The following is a 23,313-nucleotide window of genomic DNA, read 5'->3' as shown; positions in this document are numbered from 1 at the left end:
TGTAGAAGGGCTTCAAAATCTTTAATCCTCGTTTTGACATTTTTATATATGTATATGATATAGAAGTCTTAGCAGTAATTCAAACTATTAGCACATATTTACAATATATTGAGAAAGAAAAGAAATATTTAATTGGTTTAATGTTCATAGAGCATAGCATAGTATAATACAACATTCTGATTAGTTTAGCCAATTGTCCATGACTCTTAGGGACAGCATTCCTAATTTTCTAATTTGCTTTATGACTGGTATAATTCAGACCAGAAAGTTAATCTAATAAACAAATAAGTTGATGGTCTGTGCCATGATGGAGGATGAAGTGGCATTTTCAGCTGCATTAGCTATGCTCAGTCTTTCCATCCTCTGAGACTCAGATCCATTTCTGCTGCCAGTGGAGTAAAAAAACCTCTAGCACCTCCAGATTCTCCCAGCCTTAATTAAAGGCATTCATCCACTTTGGAATGTGTCAACAAACCCCACAACATATGAACCTGCAATCTACCTGGGAACAGGAACAATTCAAGTGGAACTGGCAAAATACTCAACTGTATCACTGGCTGCAACTGAGTACAAATATTTCACATTGAATAATAAAATAATATGGAAAAACCAGTGAAAGAAGTAGTGTGTTGTCCTCGACGGAAGAAACTGCGAAGTTATTGAGTAGATTATTGAAACTATTTGATTTAGAGACAAAAAAAATCCAAAACTATAAATCAGAAACAAAAAGAAATTGGTGGAAAAACTCAGCAAGTCTGGCAGCATCTGTGGACAGATAGCAGAATTAATGTTTTGGGTCCAGTGATTCTTCTTCAGAACAGGTTTAAAGAATTGTTTTGCTTACTGCAGCTGATTTACAATTTAAGTGAAACTCTGAAGAAACCTTGCAAGATTGAATCACTTGTTGATATTAAGCTCCTAAATTTCTCTGCAGTTTCCAGCATTTTGTCTTTTTTTAAAATTTTTTGTGTGGAGAAAAGTTGCAATGGTAATTCAGGCATCTATCTTACATCTCCTATTTTTCGATCTGCCATCAACGCAGGTTATATTAAGCCATCCTCCAATGAATGACCATTTATTGATTTCTCACCCTCCCTTTTGTTGTCTGATCCTTTTCTAGAATGTGTCATGGTCTCTTGTGATATTCTTTAATTTTCTCCCCTTCTCCCCTTTACATGCTGGCTCATCCTGAAAGGAGTTGAGGTGGAGATCAGCCATGATGTAAATGATTCCTCAGCAGGCTCTTCCTGTATCCCACAATTGCCTGACAATCTCCACTATCCAAATCAATTTATGAGTCTGGACGGCGAGTGTCATTGCTTGCTATTGTACTGAGGAGAGACCTCGTGGTATGTTCTTTCCAGCTTCTACATATGATTGTTTACCCGTAGGAGTCAGCAAGTCAGACCTCAACTCCGATGTCTCCTCTGTTCACCCCCATTCCTCCTCTACAAGGCTTGCTGGTGCTAAAAGCAGTAGGCTGGTGAAATCTTGACATGGACAAACAAGGGAAATAGGAATCCGGTGTTTGTCTGACCTAGTCATGTATCCAAAAGTATCTGCACGGACTAGACAGCCAGGGAAACTCCATGAATGAAACAGGAATGAATGTTGTGCTATTTTTAAAAAATGGTCAATTGGAACTTTTGGCTAATGTACAATATTGCGTTAAATACAAGCCTCCTTTTTAATAGGTGCTGATTCCTGTCTTTGCCCTTGGACGAGCCCAGGAGCTTTGCATCCTTCTGGAAACTTTCTGGTAATTTTGTAAGCTTTCAAATAAATAGTATGCCTAAAGATGGCAGAGATTATTTTTCATGACAGTAGAAAGATGGTGCAAATTAGTTACATCTTCTGCTCAACTTCTAAATTCTGACATCTGGTGCAAGGTAGTTCTGTCTGCTCAGCTTTCCTACCTTAGCCCTTCGATCACCAGTCTCCAAAAGAAAATCAGTCAATTCACCGCGTTACTTAAGTAATTAAAGCCATTCAGATATTAAAAATAACCCATTATTGCAAAGTTTATTTTACATTGCTTAAAGATGCTATTTTTAATTAAATATTTTAGCCATGTATGGCATAAAATATTGTTTATATATTTTCCTTTCAGCTACACTTGTTTTGGCCTCTCTCTGCTGTAATAAATGTGATTAAACTTTTAATGTTTCTTGGGGGATATTGTTCATAGTTACACCCTAACCCTTGCCACTTCACTCACTGTCTCTGTGTTGTCAGACTGCCTTCCAGCATCCAATCCTAGATGAGCCCAGATTTGCTCCAGTTCACCATTTTGAAGTTGTCTCTCGTCATCACTAGTTTCATCGCCCTTTCCTGACCATTGTTTTAGGCTGATCCTGAATGTTTACAAACTCAGCATCTGATGTAACCTCAAGTTGAATTTCTAACTCCAGTCCACCCAAGCACAAAGGTCAGCCCTGTCAGGAGGACACTGCGGCATACTTGTGATTTCAATGTTTTGGAGATTTGGGTTTGAATTCTATCATGGCAGCCGGTCGAATTAAAATTCGTTAATAAAATATCATTAATGGTGACCACGAAACTACCATAAATATAAAATTTCATCAGGTTCATAATACCCTTTGGGAAATAAACCTGCCACCCTCACCTGACCTGACCTATGTGTGACTCCAGATCCACAGCAATGTGGTTGACATTGGTCTTGAACTGAATGACTTGCTTAGCCAATGAGGGATGGTCAACAAAGGCTCATGAAAGAACAAAGATACTCATCATCCCATTACATTGCCTTTACTCAGCTCATCTGCATCCAAATCGTCCTCCTGTCCTTTGTCATTTTCAGAATGCTTTCTTGATTAGGTTAAATTTAAGCTTATGCAAAGCTCACCTACCTTTTCTCTGCAAATTTCTGCAATTCTTCAACATTTGCAAATGTATTGTTTTTCTATATCTGTCCTCTAATCCTTGCCCCTTCTAAATTTTCAAGTGCATAATTCCCTGAAAGTGAGAGATGAGGTCGATGTATAGTTATAAAAGATGTCCAGTAGCAATTTGGAAAATAAGAATAACATTAGAACTCCCATGTGTTTCCTTGACCTCCAATGAATGAGTCAAGATAGAACTCTTGCCCAAGCCTTCCATGTGGCCACATTGTTGACACAGTTTTCCCTCTTTCCTGGCCCCTACCACGTCTAAATAATTCCAATTCAGAGACTCCACGTCTGTTGTTCCCTCCCAGTTCTCATAAACCAATCCTGAGTGTTTCCTTATCATTGGCGTAGGTTTTTATTTACATATTTTTCTGCAACGTCTCTCTGGATAATGTAACAAGTTGAACGATAATTGGCAGAACATCTAACAATAAAATGCCATGAGCCAGTTTTGCTGTGAAAATATTCATGAAGATAATCCCCTTCTCATCGCTTGTGTGTGAAGGTACAGCAGTTTTAAGAGGGACAAATGCACAGTTAAAGTACGAATGTCAAAAAGTTACTGTCCAAGACAGTTGGCTTTGTAAAACAGCATCTCCTTGTCTGCCTCACAATCAAGTGTCATGATTGCCATGCAGGTGCTGAATATGCGTAATAGATACAAAGCCAGCTCAGATATTTAGATAAAAATCACACAACACCAGGTTATAGTCCAACAGGTTTAATTGGAAGCACACTAGCTTTCGGAGTGACGCACCTGATGAAGCAGCGTCACTCCGAAAGCTGGTGTACTTCCAATTAAACCTGTTAGACTCTAACCTGGTGTTGTGTGATTTTTAACTTTGTACACCCCAGTCCAACACTGGCATCTCCAAGTCAGATATTTAGAGTTAGTAATTAGTCTAAGTACCCTTTCAAGAGTGTGATAGTCATTGTTAATTACAGTCAGTCATCATCTCTGCTACTGAAAATTAACAAATTGTAAATGTGATGTCTGATTTGTTAATGTTTGTACTTAAGCAAGTTTAAAAAAGTTATTTTTTCCAACATATTTTCCTTTACTATTTTATTTTTTTCTTTATCTTTATCTGATCTTTCTTTCTATCTGTTGGCATTGAGTTTACCTGCTTTAATATGCTGTCCTTTTCAGTCATCCAGCTGAGTCCTTCGTGATAATATAAAGACAGTTTCCGAATTTGCTTGTCATGTCTACTTGCAGGGAGAGAATGAACTTGAAAGCACCTATTTACTTTTCAACTGGATTGACTGAGAAGGCTAACCATTATTATAAATTATTCATTACATGGACCAATCAAAAAATTCGGAAGACATTTGTGCAAAGGAACATGTTTGAGTTCAAACATATCAAGGCATTCGATAGGACGTATGCTGACAACCCTGGACCAATGGTATATAACTGTTATTTTCTTTATCTTCCCATTTCAGATAATTTGTTTGTGCACAGAACTTTATTGTTCAAAAAAAGTTTTATTTTACTTTATTTGAATTGAAATTATGAGCATTTTAACTTGGACTAGATTCATATTTTGAACAGTGAAAGCCTACATTTGTCTATTGTCATTATTGCATTGTTACAGTAGATATCTACTAAGGTGTTACTAGGGTTACAAAGTTTTGAGTTGCAAATAGAAACCAGAGAAATTGGAGCTCATTATACCAAAGTGGAGGTAGGAGTTGATATAGCTGCTCAAAATTATATATTTTGATTAATATTATTTTCCATTTAATTTAATGTGCTGATTTGCTACCAGTGGTCAGTTACTTTATATCTGGAAAGCCTTCAATTAACCTAAAAAATCAAGGAGATATTCAGAGAAATCATTTCATGAGAGTTGTTAAAAGATTGAGTACCCTATCAAAAATTGAGAGAAGCAAAATTCATTATTATTGTAAAAGGAAAGTCCAAATTTTCTATTTGGAGATAGAAAATTTAAAAGGGTATGGCATGTGATTAAGAGAATGTTATCAAGTGATTAGATCGTTCTGATAAAATGGATCAAGTAGACTGTGATGAACTTGATAATTCACTAGTCCAGTCCAGCTACTTTTGCTCTGATAATTTATTTCAACAAAGCTGAACCAACCCAGACACGTTTTTTAAATATTTCTTTCGCAAACCACTTTTGAATCATTTATACCAAATATGTAGTTGCATAGGTGCTGACAGTGCCTGAGGATTGTTTATGTGTGAATGTTGGCCAACTATTCAACCATAAAGAAAATACTGTTGAATCTATCACATTGTTTTCCAGCAGGGCTTGCTGGATAGTAGTTAGACACAGGAACATTGGTTGCAGTTGTGCTTTTGCTATCTATCCTGGTGATGCTGGAACCAATTCTAGTGGCCCAGCTATAACCTTGATGAGATTAACTAATTGGTCAAACCCAAGTGTCCATGCTCCCTGTATGGCTGAATAGTTTACAATGCTGGTGGCAGATTTTGTTGTACTTGGGAACTCAATCATACAGTAAACAAGATTCTGATAATACTTTTCTGGATGTAAAATTATTTTAAAAATCCTACTTGGAATTTTGAGGCAAAAATACCCAATTCTGAATTAGAATTGCAAAATCTCAACCCGTCTCATTTTCAATACCTGCTCTATACCACAATAAAAATGAAAACTGAAATGAGTTCGAGTTTGGACTTCAGGTTTCACGTCGATTACTTGCATTTATGAATAGCTCTCATAATTGTTCAAATTATCTGTATTAAAAGTGTTTACCTGTCCTTGATTATCAGTTGTTATACTTGAGCTGTCTTCAGCATTTTATTCTTTCATTAGATTTAATGGAAGTTGTGCTTTATAAAAATTTTAACTTTGTAATTAAAATGTGAAAGATTTTTGCAATAGTACTTGGAGATGTCCTTCGTACTAAAGATTGACTCTTCTAGGTTGTCTTTGCCACACCAGGCATGCTTCATGCTGGGCAGTCACTCCAGATTTTCAGGAAATGGGCAGGCAATGATAAAAATATGGTAAGGCAGCTGGTCTACTGACTCCAAGTTTTTAATGTTTACCTTTTCTCATTTTTAAGTTCAAAACTGTATAGCATCTGGCTGTAAGATGTTAATTTGTGTTCTCAGGTTATCATGCCAGGGTATTGTGTTCAAGGAACTGTGGGACATAAAATCCTAAGTGGCCAGCGGAAACTCGAAATGGAAGGAAGGCAAACTGTAAGCATTTCTTCATAGTGTAAATACATGGGGGTTTTAAACCTTTAGGTTTGTACAATCCAGAAAAGACCATTGTGGTCTCTTTAACCACTGTCCCCCCCAAAAAAAAGACTCTTATTGATATGGTACTATATCAGATTGGAGAAAGTGAGGTCTGCAGATGCTGGAGATCAAAGTTGAAACTTTATTGCTGGAACAGCACAGCAGGTCAGGCAGCATCCAGGGAACAGGAGATTCGACGTTTCGGGCACAGGCCCTTCTTCAGGAATGAGCAGAGAGTGTTCAGCAGGAGAAGATAAAAGGTAGGGAGGAGGGACTTGGAGGAGGGGAGTTGGAAATGTGATAGGTGGAAAGAGGTCAAGGTGAGGGTGATAGGTCGGAGTAGGATGGAGGCGGAGAGGTCAAGAAGAAGACTGCAGGTCAGGAAGGCGGTGCCGGGCTGGAGGGATCCGGCTGAGACAAGGTGGGGGGAGGGGGGATGAAGAAACTGGTGAAGTCCAAGTTCATCCCCTGCGGTTGGAGGGTTCCCAGTCGGAAGATAAGACGCTCCTCCTCCGACCGTCGGGTTGTTGTGGTTTGGCGGTGGATGAGTCCAATGACCTGCATATCCTCGGTGGAGTGGGAGGGGGAGTTGAAATGCTGTGCCACAGGTTGGTTGGGTTGGTTCGTCCGGGTGGCCCAGAGGTGCTCTCTGAATCGCTCCGCAAGTAGGCGGCCGCAAGGGTACTGGGTGGTACGGCGGGAAAGGAAGAAGCGGAGTGCTTTGACCCATCGTCTCAGCCTGCTCCTGCCCAACCGAACTCATCTCGGCATACCTCGACACGGTCCTGTCCCCATTAGTCCAAGAACTCCCCACCTACGTTCGTGACACCACCCACGCCCTCCACCTCCTCCAGGATTTCCGCTTCCCCGGTCCCCAACGCCTCATCTTCACCATGGACATCCAGTCCCTGTACACCTCCATTCCCCATCACGAAGGACTCAAAGCACTCCGCTTCTTCCTTTCCCGCCGTACCACCCAGTACCCTTCCACCGACACCCTCCTTCGACTGACCGAACTGGTCCTCACCCTGAACAACTTTTCTTTCCAATCTTCCCACTTTCTCCAAACAAAAGGAGTAGCCATGGGCACCCGCATGGGCCCCAGCTATGCCTGTCTCTTCGTAGGGTATGTGGAACAATCCATCTTCCGCAACTACACTGGCCCCACCCCCCATCTTTTTCTTCGCTACATTGATGACTGTATCGGCGCTACCTCGTGCTCCCACGAGGAGGTTGAACAGTTCATCCACTACACGAACACCTTCCACCCCGACCTCAAATTCACCTGGACAGTCTCGGACTCCTCCCTCCCCTTCCTAGACCTTTCTGTTTCTATCTCAGGCGACCGAATCAACACGGACATCTACTACAAACCTACCGACTCCCACAGCTACCTGGACTACACCTCCTCCCATCCTGCCCCCTGTAAAAACGCCATCCCATTCTCCCAATTCCTTCGTCTCCGCCGCATCTGCTCCCAGGAGGACCAGTTCAAAATACGTACAACACAGATGGCCTCCTTCTTCAAGGACCGCAATTTCCCCCCCGACGTGGTCGACGGTGCCCTCCACCGCATCTCCTCCACTTCCCGCTCCTCCGCCCTTGAGCCCCGCCCCTCCAACCGCCACCAGGACAGAACCCCACTGGTCCTCACCTACCACCCCACCAATCTCCATGTACAGCGCATCATCCGCCGTCACTTCCGCCACCTCCAAACAGACCCCAGCACCAAGGATATATTTCCCTCCCCTCCCCTATCAGCTTTCCGTAGAGACCACTCCCTCCGCGACTCCCTTGTCAGATCCACACCCCCCACCGACCCAACCACCACTCCCGGCACCTTCCCTTGCAACCGCAGGAGGTGCAACACTTGCGCCCACACCTCCCCCCTCACTTCTCTCCAAGGCCCCAAGGGAAACTTCCATATCCGCCACAGATTCACCTGCACCTCCACCCACATCATCTACTGCATCCGCTGCAGCCGGTGTGGCCTCCTCTATATTGGGGAGACAGGCCGCCTACTTGCGGAGCGATTCAGAGAGCACCTCTGGGCCACCCGGACGAACCAACCCAACCAACCTGTGGCACAGCATTTCAACTCCCCCTCCCACTCCACCGAGGATATGCAGGTCATTGGACTCATCCACCGCCAAACCACAACAACCCGACGGTCGGAGGAGGAGCGTCTTATCTTCCGACTGGGAACCCTCCAACCGCAGGGGATGAACTTGGACTTCACCAGTTTCTTCATCCCCCCTCCCCCCACCTTGTCTCAGCCGGATCCCTCCAGCCCGGCACCGCCTTCCTGACCTGCAGTCTTCTTCTTGACCTCTCCGCCTCCATCCTACTCCGACCTATCACCCTCACCTTGACCTCTTTCCACCTATCACATTTCCAACTCCCCTCCTCCAAGTCCCTCCTCCCTACCTTTTATCTTCTCCTGCTGAACACTCTCTGCTCATTCCTGAAGAAGGGCCTGTGCCCGAAACGTCGAATCTCCTGTTCCCTGGATGCTGCCTGACCTGCTGTGCTGTTCCAGCAATAAAGTTTCAACTATATCAGATTGCATCACATAAAGTTAATTGCTTTGTAATGTAGTGACTATTGTAAGCAAGTTTCCACAAAATGGGAGTGAAATGAATGAACAGTCCATCCAAGTGGAAGTGGGTACTGCAGACGCTGAAGATTAGAGTCAAGATTAGAGTGTGGCTGGAAAAGCACAACAGGTCAGGCATCATCCGAGGAGCAGGAAAAATCGACGTTTCGGGCAAATGCCCTTTCATCAGGAATGAGGGAATCTGAACAGTCCATCTGGCAGTATAACTTGAGGAGCTAATTTATTGCACATCTGATGAATTTCCTGAACTTCTTCCAAAAGTCCTATGGATTTTTAATATCCTCCTGATCTGGAGGAAGGAAGGAGTTTGGTTTCATATCTTATTTGTAAGATGGTAATGTAGCAATAGTTAATATCCTTCTATTATCCTCTCCAGAATTTTTCTTTATTCTAAAATGTAATCCCCACTGACCTTGATGACATTCTACTTTTTACTTAAAGATCAATCTTGCAATAAAATCTCCTTCAACTTTTTTTTTCCCCTCTGGTAAGCATTCCAATTTCATTTTCTGTTCTTTTATCTGAGATCCCTAATCTCTGAATTTAGGATCCTTCCTCTGTGTCTTCTTTAAAACCAGGATTTTCTGATTTTAATCAATGACCAAAATTGTACATATTTCACCCAAGCAATCTATTGCTTCTTCAACCTCTCCTACAGCATTTTTCCACATCTGCCAGCTGTTATTTGGAGCTTTAATTTAACCAGATTTCCTGTAATTGGTTTTCTTAATCCCTGTTATTTGTAGCTCTTCCTTCCCCTCTGCTAAATTTCATATCATTAACAAACTCAAACAGTCTTGTTTCTGTCCTGATCCTGAATCATGTATCTAAAATGTGTAAAACAAGCCACATCACAGACTGCTCTGGCACCCACTGATCCCCTCCCCCTATCTTGCTGTAGCTTTATCTCCTTTGTTTCCAGTGACTCAGCCAATTTGTGACATACTGTAGGAGCTTCTTCAGGACACCAGCTGTTTCACACACTCAATTGTTTACTCTGAATATATTTGTAAAAGTCTTCCACATTAATGGTATCGAGTATTTCTTGTTGTTTTAATCATAAATCTCCATTTCATTATTTCTGATCAGTTTCTCAACCTATTTTCATCTCTACCTCGGTCCCGAGATATATATATATATATGTGGAAGGATATTCTTTCTTTTGTTAGTAAATCAGCATTGTCACTTGAGTCAGTTGTCTGCTTCTGGTTGTAACTATATATTGTGGGATATCCAGTGCTTTGTGTTGAAACTAGGAGAAGAAGCCTTTTCTTTCCACATCATTAGTCACATTGATCCAGTCTTCTCCTGAGCTATTTCAGTGTGAGTTACAGTGTCACAAAATAGATTTATGGTTCATTGTGTCTTAAAAATAATAACATCTTTGTGCATTAAAACTAAATTTGAAATTTAAGTTTTGTTTCTTTACTCAAGATCATTTTATTTTCATTTGATTAAAAAGAAACTTGATAAGACCACTCGTTAATTCTATTGTAATGTATCCTTCCCAGCTAGAAGTGAAGATGCAGGTGGAATACATGTCATTCAGTGCACATGCTGACGCCAAAGGCATCATGCAACTTATCCGTCAAGTCGAACCACAAAATGTGCTGCTGGTCCATGGAGAGGCTAAGAAAATGGGATTCCTTAAAGAGAAAATTGAACAGGAATTCAGTAAGTCTTACTGCACTGTATCATTAGCTGCTGCAGGGCAAATGCAAGCTAATAAGACATTTCAGTACTCCAATCTAATCTTTTTATGTACAAAATGTTAAGGAATGAATAAAGTAAGAATAGGGCAAACTGGCAAATCAGCATACTCTACCAGTTTGCTAACAGTGGATGCTTCTTCATCTTAATACCTTTTTTTTCTCACATTCTTTTATAAATAGTTACCTCAAAAATGCCTTAATTAGTTCTACTGTGGTGGACGGACATGCCACATTCTCTCATCTTCGTGCACAAAGAAACTGCTTCTGAATTTCCTTTTAGTTGACTTCGTTCAAGTTTTCAGATATTGGATTTTTAAATTTAGATTCCAATGTACCATGTAATGTTTTTCCCTCCTCTGTACTTTGTTATTCATTTCTATGTTATTGCTTTATAAATACTTAAGTTGGATTACCCCTTAACCTTGCAAATAAATCCAGTCTTTTGCTATTGCTAAATCCCATCATCACGATGATAGGTTATTACTGTTTAACACCAGAAACACTTTGTCCTCCTTAAGATGGGACAGGCAACACCCTGTGGGGAAAATAGGAGCAGGCATTGGACACTAATTCAAACACTTACTTATATATTCTATATGTTTTGTGATTAATTCCTTTCTTTGCCTATATCTCCTCTGTGCTTCTTTATTTCCACAGCAATCCCACCTTTCTTTCTTGTGCCCAAAATGTACTACCTCACAAGGTTGTTTGCTACTGTCATTCACTTAATTGATCTATCCTCTTCTTAAACTTCACTGTAGTTCCCAGCTTAACATCGTTTGGAAGATTGGAAATATTCTTTTCTATGTACAAATATAGATCATTTGATATAAATTGTACAGCTAAGATCACAGGAACAAATCTGCGGGGTTCCACTTGTTGAACCATAAAATATTTAATATGTTTGCCTTGTAGCTCCTAATCACTTTTCTATCCAAACCATGAAGTTGCCTATATTTTAACAGTGATCTCTTAGGGAGAAACATATTCGGATAAATTTTGGCTGAAACATATGATATTTATTGGGCTTTGACCAACCTGATGTTAAGATTAAGCACATTGCCTTTTGCATGTCTGGAACCTGGATTTGAATCCTGTTCAGTCAGCTTGCATAGGGGTGTCCTCTCTGTCAGCTTTAGCGATTTCATGTAAAGTTACTTTATGTAGCATCAGTCTTGGTGTTTGTGTGCAAACCCTAGACCAGCCCACATTCTGGCATAGAAAGATGCAGTAGGGGTGTTGTTGCCAGGCTTGGTAGAGTGAGTTATAGGATATAAAAACAAAGAAGTGTTTAAAGGAGTTACTGAAGTAGTGGTCAATGCCTGCTACTATTTTTCCATATGGATGTTGCCTGCCCCATCTCAAGGGAACAAAGTACTTTTGAGTTAAAGCAGCATTAATCATCTTCTTGCTCAGAGAGGCATAATATGAAAAAAATGTCCAAAGCTTAAGCATTTTTTGTTCTTGAATACTGACAGCTCTAACTTCAATCAGCACAAAAGAAGTATCTCCAAAAGCTCATGCCTAAGAAACCTTTCTTTCCTACCTATGTAATTTTACTCATTTCATTGTCTGGCTGGAATGAAGCTGAAACCCTTCCTAACTCAAGACTTCCAATCAACGAAACTTTATGTATGTCGCTTTTTCTTTGTTTCCATTTGGTAACAAATAGCTCATAAATGTAATCTATTGTCACTGTCACCAAACATGCTCCTCAAATGTGCTAGAAATGTTCCTGCCCATTCCACCTGCCTGGTTTCTAATTGCCTGATCTGACCTTTCAACCTATGCATCTAGATGTCATTTCATTGTGTACATAAAATTTTGAGTGTAATTTCAATCTTCTTGTGATTTTGCTTGCATAACACGATATATGTTTTTTCTTAAAAGTAATGGAAAAAGAAATTTTAAAACTTGTCTTTTTTTTGTCCAGGTATTAATTGCTACATGCCAGCCAATGGAGAAACAGCATCAATAGTTACTAATCCCAATATTCCAGTGGATATTTCTCTTGGTTTGCTCAAGGGGGATTCAAATCTTGGTAACTGAATTGTTCTTAACCTTAAGATTTAGTAAACAGCCTACTTAAATTTTAAGAACCTGAAGTTCCCTGTTTAAGTAAAAGTATAACTGAATTATGGCTCATTTGTTTCATGTATTGCCTGGCATGGAACTGAGGTAAAGTGCCCAGTTCAGTTCCTAGGTCTCTTTGTGGAGGTGGAACACACAGATAATTCCAATGTAAGAGTTGTGCGGGCAACCAGTTTAGCTCACTTCCTTGTATTATCAGTAAGAAAAATTCATGTGCTTGGATATTGACAAAGGGAAGGCTGAAGTATGAAATGATGTTCACATTCATCAAATAGGTTACCAACACTGAATTTCTGTACTCACCTGCAAATGAAACATCATTGTTTGTATCATTGTTAGTTATGCTCTTTGTCAGCATGAATCCTTAATGCAGCACAGAAAAATAATTAAAGTAGAAAGGGTGTGTGTTTATGTTGTACCTTTCACAGCGTGTTTTGCAGCCCGTGAAAGTACTTAGAAAGTTTAATCATTATTCTAATATAGGAAATACCATTGCAACATCCCACAAGTAGTAAACTGACAATGATCAGAAGATCAGGTTTATTGAAAATTGAAACATTTTGGCCATGTTCACCTGCTGTTCTTCCAGTAGAGCCATGGTAGTTCATTATGTTCACTGCGAGTGGACTTGGTTTAATGTCAAACCCAAGAGTTCACCCCTTTGCTAGTCCCTACTACTGCATTGAAGTGGTTGCCTCAATTATACACTTAGGCCTCTGGTGTGCAACTTGAGTACCCAGTCTTCTAACTCAGGTGAGTGACACCTCTGACCGAAGACTGACACAACTAAATGCAGTAAATCTGATGTGAAAATTTGGTTATTAGTTTCCTGTAAATATACAGAAAGGAGAAGATGCTTATAGTGTCTGTTTTAAATGACAACTGGACCCTGAAGTGCTTTACAGTCAAAGAAGTGTAGTCACTGTTGTAATGTAGAAAATGGGCAGCCCAATATACCAGAGCAAAATCTTGCAAACAGCAATGTGATAATGACCAGATAATCTGTTCTTGTGATGTTGACTGAAGGATAAATATCAGCTAGGATGCTGGGGAGTACTAATCCATTTCACATTAAGCAAACTAATAATTTTTCTGTCTTTAAAAGAGTTAAAAGCAGGTTGTTTTTTTAAACCGTGGGCAGCTTTCTTGTGGTGATGCTGGTAGCTCTTTAATAAGGAGAAGGACATCATACAAGATAGTTCACAATGTTTATCTTGGCCTATCCCTTTAAAGCACAAGGTATAATTGTTATTGAGTCAGTTAGTGGCTAAAGACGGACATTCTTTAACAAGTAGTCAGTTGTGAGTATTGGCATTCCATACTAGGTGTGATGGATGCATCGTCAATAAAATACCGTAGATCTCGTGTGAAATTACTGGATGATGAGTTTATAACAGTAGATGTGATAGTAAAAGCATGATGCAAAGATTCTATAAGAATGCAGGAAATCAAGATTAGTGAATGGGCAAGCAAATTTTCTTTCATTGTCCTTTCACATCTGAGGCTAGGATTCTAATATGGGCAATGGGATTGATATCTGCAATGGACCTCAGTCAAATTCATCTTCGGATGTCATGCTTTAGAATGTCACCAATCATGATTTTCTGGTTTCTCTGTCCTCCATGTGTGTCCCTGTCCTCCATGTGTGTCCCAGGAATTGTACTTTTTTTTGGTAATCGTTTGTAAAAGTTCTTCGTCTGCTGTCTTCAAAACTTCCTCATTGGTTGTGTATGTTATCCAACTAATCCTCATCATGCATCTCATAAGCCACATCTCTGTTGCCTTTAACTTGCATTGTCTGCCCTATGTTCCAGCATTGTCTCAATATAATAACACAGACCAGATGTAGTGTTTCTGAAATCTAATTCTAATATCCATTGAGGTGCTCTTTATTTTAATAAATTAGTCCAACATTTTGGTGCAAGTTTGTAAAGTAAGTGATACATGCAGCCTGATGTCTTCATAACTTTCATGAAGTGAAATAGCTTAGCTATTTCAAACGAATTTCTAGTGAATGAAAGTCCTCACCACAACACTTCCCTTCATCTGCACCAGTTGAGATCATGTTTTGTTACAATCTGGCTAACCACAACATATCATATGTGTGTAGTGGAGGTTTTGCCATTGTGGTTGGAAACTTAAGCTGCATTGTTTTTATAATGTTGAAGCATCTTCTCCGTGAATATTAATGGGTAAGACGACACTTAACCATGTACAAATAGAAGATGGGTTCATAACCTGTCACTGATGTTTTGATTTTCTTATATACTGATCAGCGACCAAAGACTCAATAGAATGGCAGGTTAATACTAGACAGTATTACAGGAGGCAACTTTCCACTTGTATTCAGAGAGTAGACAAGTAGCAACCTGAGGACATGGGAATATGAGCCTGTACTGGGCACTGCAGCTGAAAAGCTGATCAAGAATTAAATTATTTACATTGCATTAAGGTAGCATTCTATATAGTGTCTTGCAGAGTGTTTGAAAGTAATCAAAATTTCAATTTATTAGAGGTTGAGAAGAAAATAACAAAACCGGGTTTTCATGAAATGAATGTAAACCCAGTCACTGACACTTATGTTTGATGATGTCTCTGATTTTTCTCCCTGTGTTCTATAGGTCCAGTACCTGATTCAAAGAAACCAAAACTAATGCATGGCACACTGATTATAAAGGATAACGTAAGTAATGCATGTTTAAATTTGGGGATCACTTGAAAGAAGGATAAAACACAAAGTCACTTGCTCTTGTTGCTTTTATGTTTAGAGCCTTCGCCTAGTTTCACCTGAACAGGCTGTGAAAGAATTGGGTCTCAGTGAACATCACCTTCGTTACACATGTAAAGTTCAAATACAGGACCACCACTCAGAACAAGATACCTTAAATCGAATATACAACCACCTGAAAAAGTGAGTACATTACCCTACTTAGGCCAGTGGAGATAATAGCTTAATTTATTTTTATTGCCACCATAGCAAAATGGGTGTAGAGTCAGATATGTGAAGCAAGAAAAAAATGTCATTCAGAGCAGTAACTGGAAAGGATGGACAGCAGCCAATAATAAACCAAGAAATGATCAAAGAAGGAAGTGTCAACCTTTTTAAAAAAAAAAAAAGGTCTGGGACTAATTACTGTTCTATTCAAATGACTGCTGGGTTGCACAAGTTAATTTTTGTACTTTTCCGCCATGGCTAGTACAGTTTTGGGTTTGCTGTGATACCTTCTTGGGTTTGGTAGTGTTGGATGTTCCCAGACTTGGATCTCCTGTCCCTACGTGCTGGGGTTTACTCACAATTAGCTAATATCTACATATATGAAAACGTGACTAGGAAGATGTTGCATCACGTCATATGGATTGGATATAGTAATCTTGCCAGACCCTGAACATCATGAGCCATGCCTAGAAAGCAGCAGCAAGCAAGTTCACAATGTTGAGAACAAAGTGTTCCATTTTCCAATGGCAATATGAGATTGTCACTAGTGAGCACAAGAGGCCTATTTGCATGCATTAGCATGTATGAACAACTTAATCTCACCAGTTTCCCATTCTCCCACGAGTCAGACAGAAACTAGATGGTGACAATTTAAAGTCAGAGCAATAACCTGGTGACTCAGCGTGGGTTTCCTCCGGGTGCTCCGGTTTCCTCCCACAATCCAAAAAATGTGCAGGTTAGGTGAATTGGCCATGTTAAATTGCCCGTAGTGTTAGCTGAAGGGGTAAGTGTAGGGGAATGGGTCTGGGTTGGTTACGCTTCAGCGGATCGGTGTGGACTTATTGGGCCGAAGGGCCTGTTTCCACACTGTAAGTAATCTAAGACTCCAGCCCGCTGCCAGCTGCTCCAGATCTTCATCTTGAACACTCAGGACCAATATCTCAATGCCCTACTCCATGACAGCAACTGCGTACACACTCCATTCACAGACTTGGCATCTGCCTTGTATCAGCCTCATCAGGACACATCTTCAATATACTTTTCATGATTCTGTACTACAGTGCTTCAGTTTGGAACACACCAGCACTTAACATTGGAATACAGTTACAAGGGCACTTTGCAGTCAGGGATAGGCACCAAACTCATGAATTCAACCAGGTTGTATCTCAGGGCTGCATGCTCACTCCCTTAGCACTCACTCACTGTGCCTACTTCAATGCTTGCAGCATCCGCCTGCCTTGGTCCCTCAGCTAGACCTTAAAGGCTCACAGTGTTTCTGTCTTGCTTTGCTTTTCAGTACTAACACATAGCAGGGAACTTGTCATGATTGTCAGCCAGGGAGCACCATGCTGTATCAATCTTTCACCTACAGCATGTAACAGTAGCCTAGCCAGCAAACACAAAGCCATTTGCTTAATGCACATGCAATGTGTCAAAGTTGAAGGGGAATAGTCCTCAGTCAGGTCATGGGGGAGCAGTCATCAGTCAGGCTGTTGCGGAACATTGATCAGAATAAGGTACAATGTCAAAGTTCCATGTTGAGACATCCCATGGCCCTGTGTTTTGGATTGTTCCATGTCCACTGTATAGAGAATTACACTAAACAGTCATTTGTGAGTGATGTGAATGTTTACAGCTAATGTTATGAAAATTCTGTTCTGTTTCTAATAATCCTGACTTGGGTTCATTTTAAGTGTGAGTGAAGTTTGGCTGAATCCTCAGTTGTTCACCCAGAAATGTGTCAAGGCTGATACCAATGCAATTGTTGTTAGATCAATTTGCTTCCTATCATTTCCCTGCAATGAGGTCAGTGCTGTAGCTCAGGCAGTATGATTGGCAGCATAGCTGGCTTTTCCTAGGCCAGAGTAAACACACTGCATTGGGAGTGCTATATCATAATGCAACTGAGTTCCTCAATTGGAAAGAGTTCCATTCCAGCAATGTGCAAGTCATCTATGATCATCAGCAGCACATCTTGGAGATCTGTGCCAGCTACCAGCCATGACACCTCCAACCTTGTGAACTCTAATGGTCTGAGTTCATTTCAAAGACTGGATGCATTGCAAAGTTACTTACTAGGAGACAAGGACGACCATGGTTGATGGCTTCATAGATACAATGTAGCCCATTATTCTACCAGAGCAGACAATAGGCCACCTGGAAATCAGATTTCACCTTTGGATCAGACTTGGAGGAGGGGAGCAGGGTAAGAAGAGGGGGTCCCTGTGGTACACTGTGTTTGGAGTCTAGTGCATAATCCATGTGTGCTGCAATGTGCTACAGCAGCAGCAGGCAAAGAGGGCACGAGATGGATGCTGAAAAACTAAGAGTGTGGCAGCAGTCTTCCAAGGAGGAAGGTGAGGACATTGCGCAGGGGAAAGTCACCTTCATCATGATGAAGCATTGCGGTGTCAGGCACTGTAAGCCAGACAGGACATAATTAACATCTCCCTCCAGTGTATGTGAACTGGATGCAGGAACTGTAAATGTATTGGTCCTTGAAAGGCACATATCTGTTTCTGTTCCCACAGGTATATGAAACTTCTGTTTGTTTACTGATTACTTCTGCTGTTGCTGAATAACAGTGAATGTTTTGAACCTTTTGAAGACTTTTCCTGTTTGTGTCGGGCACATGTTGAACAATTCAGGCCACTAGGCATTGGGGCAAGAGTAGCACTAACTTTAACAGAATTGTAAGATAGGCTGAGACTAAGGACAAGTAAACCGTGTAGCTTGGATCTTAAATGGTGAGAGCTATGAGATTGTGCATTTGCATGAGCAACAAAATCTCTGCTCTGTCACCAGTGTGTCCTGGGAAGCATGGGTTTGTGGTTGCTCTTCCACTATGTGCGGTGAAGGGCAACTCCAGACTTCTAACTCTTGATCAGATGCATGTTGGGCATCAATGATGGCACTAGGCACCAGGATTAGATTACTTAGTGTGGAAACAGGCCCTTCGGCCCAATAAGTCCACACTGCCTTGCCAAAATGCAACCCACCCAGACCCATTCCCCTTCACATAACACTAGGGGCAATTAGCATGGCCAATTCACCTAACCTGAAAATTTTTTTTGGACTGTGGGAGGAAACCAGAGCACTCGGAGGAAACCCACACAGACACGGGGAGAATGTGCAAATTCCACACAGAGTTGCCTGAGGTGGGAATTGAACCCGGGTCTCTGGCGCTGTGAGGCAGCAGTGCTAACCACTCTGCCACCGTGCCGCCCATGTCCTGACAGTGCCGAGTACTTGTGTCTGTGATGAATGGGAGAATACAACAAGCAAGGTACTATAGAGGAAAGTGAGGAGTCAGAGTCGAAAAAGGTGGCGCTGGAAAAGCAGCTGGTCGGGCAGCATCTGTGAAGCAGGAGCGTTGACATTTCAGGCATAAGTTCTTTAGGTCTGATGCTTTGGTAACAGGACAACCCACAAAAACACACTAGGGCTAATGGAGAGAAGCCCTCCATGGAACTTGACAAATGCTTTATAGGCATTTATATGACATTTTAGCCAATTCCAACTGGTAAAATTCAGTCCTGTTATTGTTCTTATTCACTTGTGGAATGTGGGCATTGCTGGCTTGCCAGCACTGCTTTAACATGTGACTTGACATGATTCTTCAATCTGTAGCTTTGATATTGTTCAATGAGCAAAATAACATTGTGTACAACAGTTATGATTTGTCTCAGTTAATTTGACCAATACACCTCATCTCTTGAAATAATACAGGATAACAAAGGGTACAGTTCTCCAGATCTGCAATCACCTCCTTGGCTTAAATAACTTCATCCCAACCCCCTGTGAACTAACCTTGTGGCTGTAGGCAAAACTGGACCCAGGCAATTCTTGTTCGAGGAGACAGCCAATTTGCATTTCTGTAGCTATTTGATCTTCCCATGTTGGCCACCAACGATATGCCAAATAGCTTCTGTTGCACACTCTGACTAGGTGTTACTTAATATAATGTTTCTGAGTATCACTACAGGCTAACAAATTGGTTATTATTAAAATCTTTTGGGGAAACTACTTTAATACCTTTGTCAATAGAGTATTTCAACTTTTATTTTTAAAATGGCTTAATGCAAAATGTTTTCCCTTAAATCCCTATGTTTAAATGTAGCTCCTATTCAAACCTATGCTGTAGCAAAATGGTCAAAAAAATCCCAAACCATAATCCATCTCTGTTCTCCAGTAAGTGTCTCAGTGGTTTGGATTGGAGCCTTTCGTATTATATTGCTGATTGTTTTGCATAGGCGATAAGATGGATGAATGTTGATTTCTGGGAACAGAGGCAAGGGACACAGTAGCTTCTTAAAAAATATCAGCATACTCAGTAAGACTGTTGATCAAAATTTGGAGTTGAACGGTAGCCTTGCTGCACACAAATAATGTTAACTCAGCTGCTGACCTACTCGTCAGCTAAGGGTTGCTTAATAAACATTGTATTACTTTATAGGGATATTTCTTCAAGCAGTTGCAGCCTATAAAGCATTAAACATAGAAGGTTCAAAAATAACTCAATCAATTTTTAATGTTTATTTTAATTCTTTCCTTGTTGTCTGGAAGTATCTTGAAAGACTATCCGATTCAACATCTGCCTGATGGCTCTGTGATGGTGGAGTCCATTCTCATTAAAATCAGTGCAATGTCTGATGATCAGAGTACTAAGGATGTGTTAGTTTCATGGACCTACCAGGTGAGTGATCCTGTTTTAGAGAGCCACTGTCTTTCATGTCTGGTGAGGCTTTGGTTTAGAATACTCCGCATGTTGTCTTGTATCCAGATGGAGGCTCTGTGTCTGTCTCCCATACTTCATGACCTGCTTTATACAGGTCGGCAATTGATGAGGTTGGGTAATGTCCAAAGATGCCACAAGCATCTTAAACATTCCCACACTGAGAGGGATGCTGACTCTACTAATATCCAAACTGTTCTTTAGTAAAGAAATATTTAAAAATTGTAATTGTGAAATTGTGTAAGTCTTTGTGGCAGGAGGTGTCCGTGTGAGAGTCTCTGTGGGTGAGGATGTCTGTGGTCGTGGGTCTGTGTGTGGATTTCTGTGGGTAGGGGGTGTGTGTGTATATGGGGTTGTAATTTAGAGTGTGTGCATGTTCCCTTGTCAGTTGGTGTGTTAGTCTGTGTCTGTGTGGATGTGAGGACTTCCAGGATATCCCAAGGTTTGGAACAGTCAGCAACACTGTCAACCGTTGATTTCATTACTGGCTTTTTCACTTATTGTCAAATCTGAAGACACAAGACCTAGCATACCCGACATTACCACGACTCAGGGATAAACCTGTGTCAATCTGCAGTGTGATTAGGTGTTTAGAAGCTTAGATTTCAACAGCAAGGAGAAACTAATAGGAAAGGTATGAGCTTGAAAGTGCAGCTAAGAGGCACATTGCATGACCTGCACATTATGCTTGTCTGATGTTCCATTTCACATTCAGAAATATGATAAATTTCCCATATCAAATTCCTTCTGCATACTCAGTGTAGTGGAGTTGCATACTGTGTTTTTGTAATTAAGATATAAAAAAATTACAGCTGCCATGATGTATACTGTGTCCTCTGGTTGCTCAGATTAAGAAGCAACTATCTTTAGGATGTTTGATAAATTGATAATAATTCCATGTCAGTGTTATTAAATTTAAGTGAGTGATTGTTCCATCTGCTGATTAGACCGTGAGAGTTGGATTAAGGGGGTAGCAGAGCAGAATTCCTTCATGATCGCAGGTCACTCTGGGAATTGATGCTGATTGAACACTCGTCTTGTTGAGAATTTAGCCAGTTATTTACATACACAAATTATCTTTTGAAATTATTCTGTCAGGATTATGTTCTTTGGAGGTTTCAAGATTATGAATATCATTAATTGTTACTCTTCAACACAATTTGTAAACTTGCTTCAATTTGACAAATTAATTATTCAATTTTCCAAACAAATCATGGATGATTTGCAGTAATGATCTCTGACACCATGCATTTAATCTTTTAAAATCCATGACACAAATTTGAAATGGGAACTAAGCTCAGCAATTTTAATCTTTTTAATCACATTACTCAATCCTGTTTTTTAACTATTGGCTGTTTCTCATTGTTGTTTGATCAATGTTGTCAAAGTGCTTGCTTCATATCGTTGGAAGTGGATCTTCACAGTGTCTTTAACCTGCTCACTGACATGTAAATTAACTGATTAAGAATCACAAGTATTCTATATACCTTTGTGTGACCTATTGCAAATGTCACTATGCAAATGAGAGGCTATGGAATTTTACAGTGTATAACCCCCATTAGTAAAACAAAATAACTTCACACTTTGTACCCAATCAACACTGAGTGGGTGAAATGTTGTCTGGTGGTGTTTCAATTTTACGATAGAGCATTTTACAAAGTTACAAAATAGTTAACTGCGGCAAACTGAAAGCTATATGGAGTTCGTCTTTCCCTGGATAAAAAGTGTAATCTCATTAAATTGGAGTGTAGTACATGTTGAAAAGTTATTTGGTTTGTAAACTTTCCAACAGAAGAAAGCTGTAGTTCAGCAAAAGAATTTCCATCCAATACGACTTAAGTGCACTTGTGGATTAACATGTAATGATCTGTTTCAACAATAACTTGTGTAGAATTTTCAACACAGTAAAATTGTAGAATAATACAGCATAGGAGGGAATCATACACCCACTTAATCCTACACCAAACACCTCAGTGACTCAAAGGAATTGGGTTTTGTTTTGAAAAACAAGCTGTTCTGTAACATGCAAAAGACTTTCAATAAAAAGACAGGTAACGATTGGCAGATTAACCTGCCCCAATTAGAGGACTCATACCTGGAAATATAAGTACAGTCATTCCTCCATATCCACAAGGGTTCTGTCCCCGAGAACCCCTGCGAATGATGATATTCACGAGTGCAGAGCTTGTTCAAAAATAGGTTAAGAATCACAGATATGTGACTTTTGCCTGTGGATTTTTCAAAAATATTTTTTGGTGCAGATAGCCAAGTTCATGTTTTATGATTTTGCGAATACAGAGGATTTACTGTATTTGAAACTAGTCAGGAGATCACATTGACCTGTTTGATCAGCTCTTCACCTCTTGTACAAAGAGGTTTCCTGCCACAGGTTCTGGGATCACTAATGCTTGTGATTTTATGTAGTTAACAATGTTTACTGACTCTTTTTAATCTCTAGGATGAAGAATTGGGCAGTTACCTGATAACCTTGTTAAAGAAAGGACTGCCTCAGTCAATTGCTCTCTGACCCACTGGATGACAGGAAATGAATTTAGCACAGATAATCTTTTTCATATTTTTATATTTAACTCTTTTGTAAAAGAGTTCAGCCTTGCAGGATCCAAGAAGCTATGTTAAATATGCCATTGTTTATAGAAGATTAGATTTGGAGGCTCAGATGCATGTGACCTGCGGATTATAATGAGTCATATTTTGCCCATAGAACAGGGTGATTTGGTTCAGTTTTATTTTTCTAAGTAGGCATGTGGATTGAATTGGAATTTGAGAATGTATGTGGCTTACATACTGTTTTGACTCATTTTACCAGAACATGTTTGTAAAATAAATTTTTAAAACTGTTTGGATTTTGTCATCCATTTTTGTGTTGCTTTATGACATCCTTTACTGTGCCATAATGAAAGCGTTGTTTTCTGTAAACACAGCAGTCGACTGGATATCTGTATCCTCAAACACAGCCATAATTATGGCCATTATGACTTAAATTTAACTGGATGTGCTACACACATACTATGGGTGCGAAAGCAGGGCAGAAACTGGGAATTCTGAAGTGGGT

General features: G+C 40.2%; 1 protein-coding gene across 4 annotated transcripts in view; it reads left to right on the top strand.

Annotated features, from left to right (window-relative positions):
- ints11 (integrator complex subunit 11) overlaps window positions 1-23,100 on the top strand; it is a 39,281-nt gene extending 16,181 nt beyond the window's left edge. For all 4 annotated transcript variants that reach the window (XM_043675820.2, XM_043675822.2, XM_043675821.2 and 1 more), the window contains 10 exons: window positions 1,695-1,759; window positions 4,129-4,318; window positions 5,827-5,910; window positions 6,019-6,108; window positions 10,279-10,441; window positions 12,413-12,520; window positions 15,192-15,253; window positions 15,339-15,481; window positions 20,072-20,201; window positions 22,699-23,100. In XM_043675820.2, coding sequence (XP_043531755.1) covers window positions 1,695-1,759; window positions 4,129-4,318; window positions 5,827-5,910; window positions 6,019-6,108; window positions 10,279-10,441; window positions 12,413-12,520; window positions 15,192-15,253; window positions 15,339-15,481; window positions 20,072-20,201; window positions 22,699-22,767 — 1,104 coding nt within the window. In that variant the 3' untranslated portion in view covers window positions 22,768-23,100. The remainder of the gene's footprint in view (window positions 1-1,694; window positions 1,760-4,128; window positions 4,319-5,826; window positions 5,911-6,018; window positions 6,109-10,278; window positions 10,442-12,412; window positions 12,521-15,191; window positions 15,254-15,338; window positions 15,482-20,071; window positions 20,202-22,698) is intronic.
- Window positions 23,101-23,313: the final 213 nt, after the last annotated feature.

This window comes from Chiloscyllium plagiosum, unplaced genomic scaffold (assembly GCF_037043375.1).
Source record: "Chiloscyllium plagiosum isolate Xiang-an unplaced genomic scaffold, Cpla_swu_hap1 HiC_scaffold_37, whole genome shotgun sequence".
Taxonomy (NCBI): Eukaryota; Metazoa; Chordata; class Chondrichthyes; order Orectolobiformes; family Hemiscylliidae; genus Chiloscyllium; species Chiloscyllium plagiosum.
Note: the sequence above shows the minus strand (reverse complement) of the source record. Positions and strands in the feature narration are given on the sequence as shown.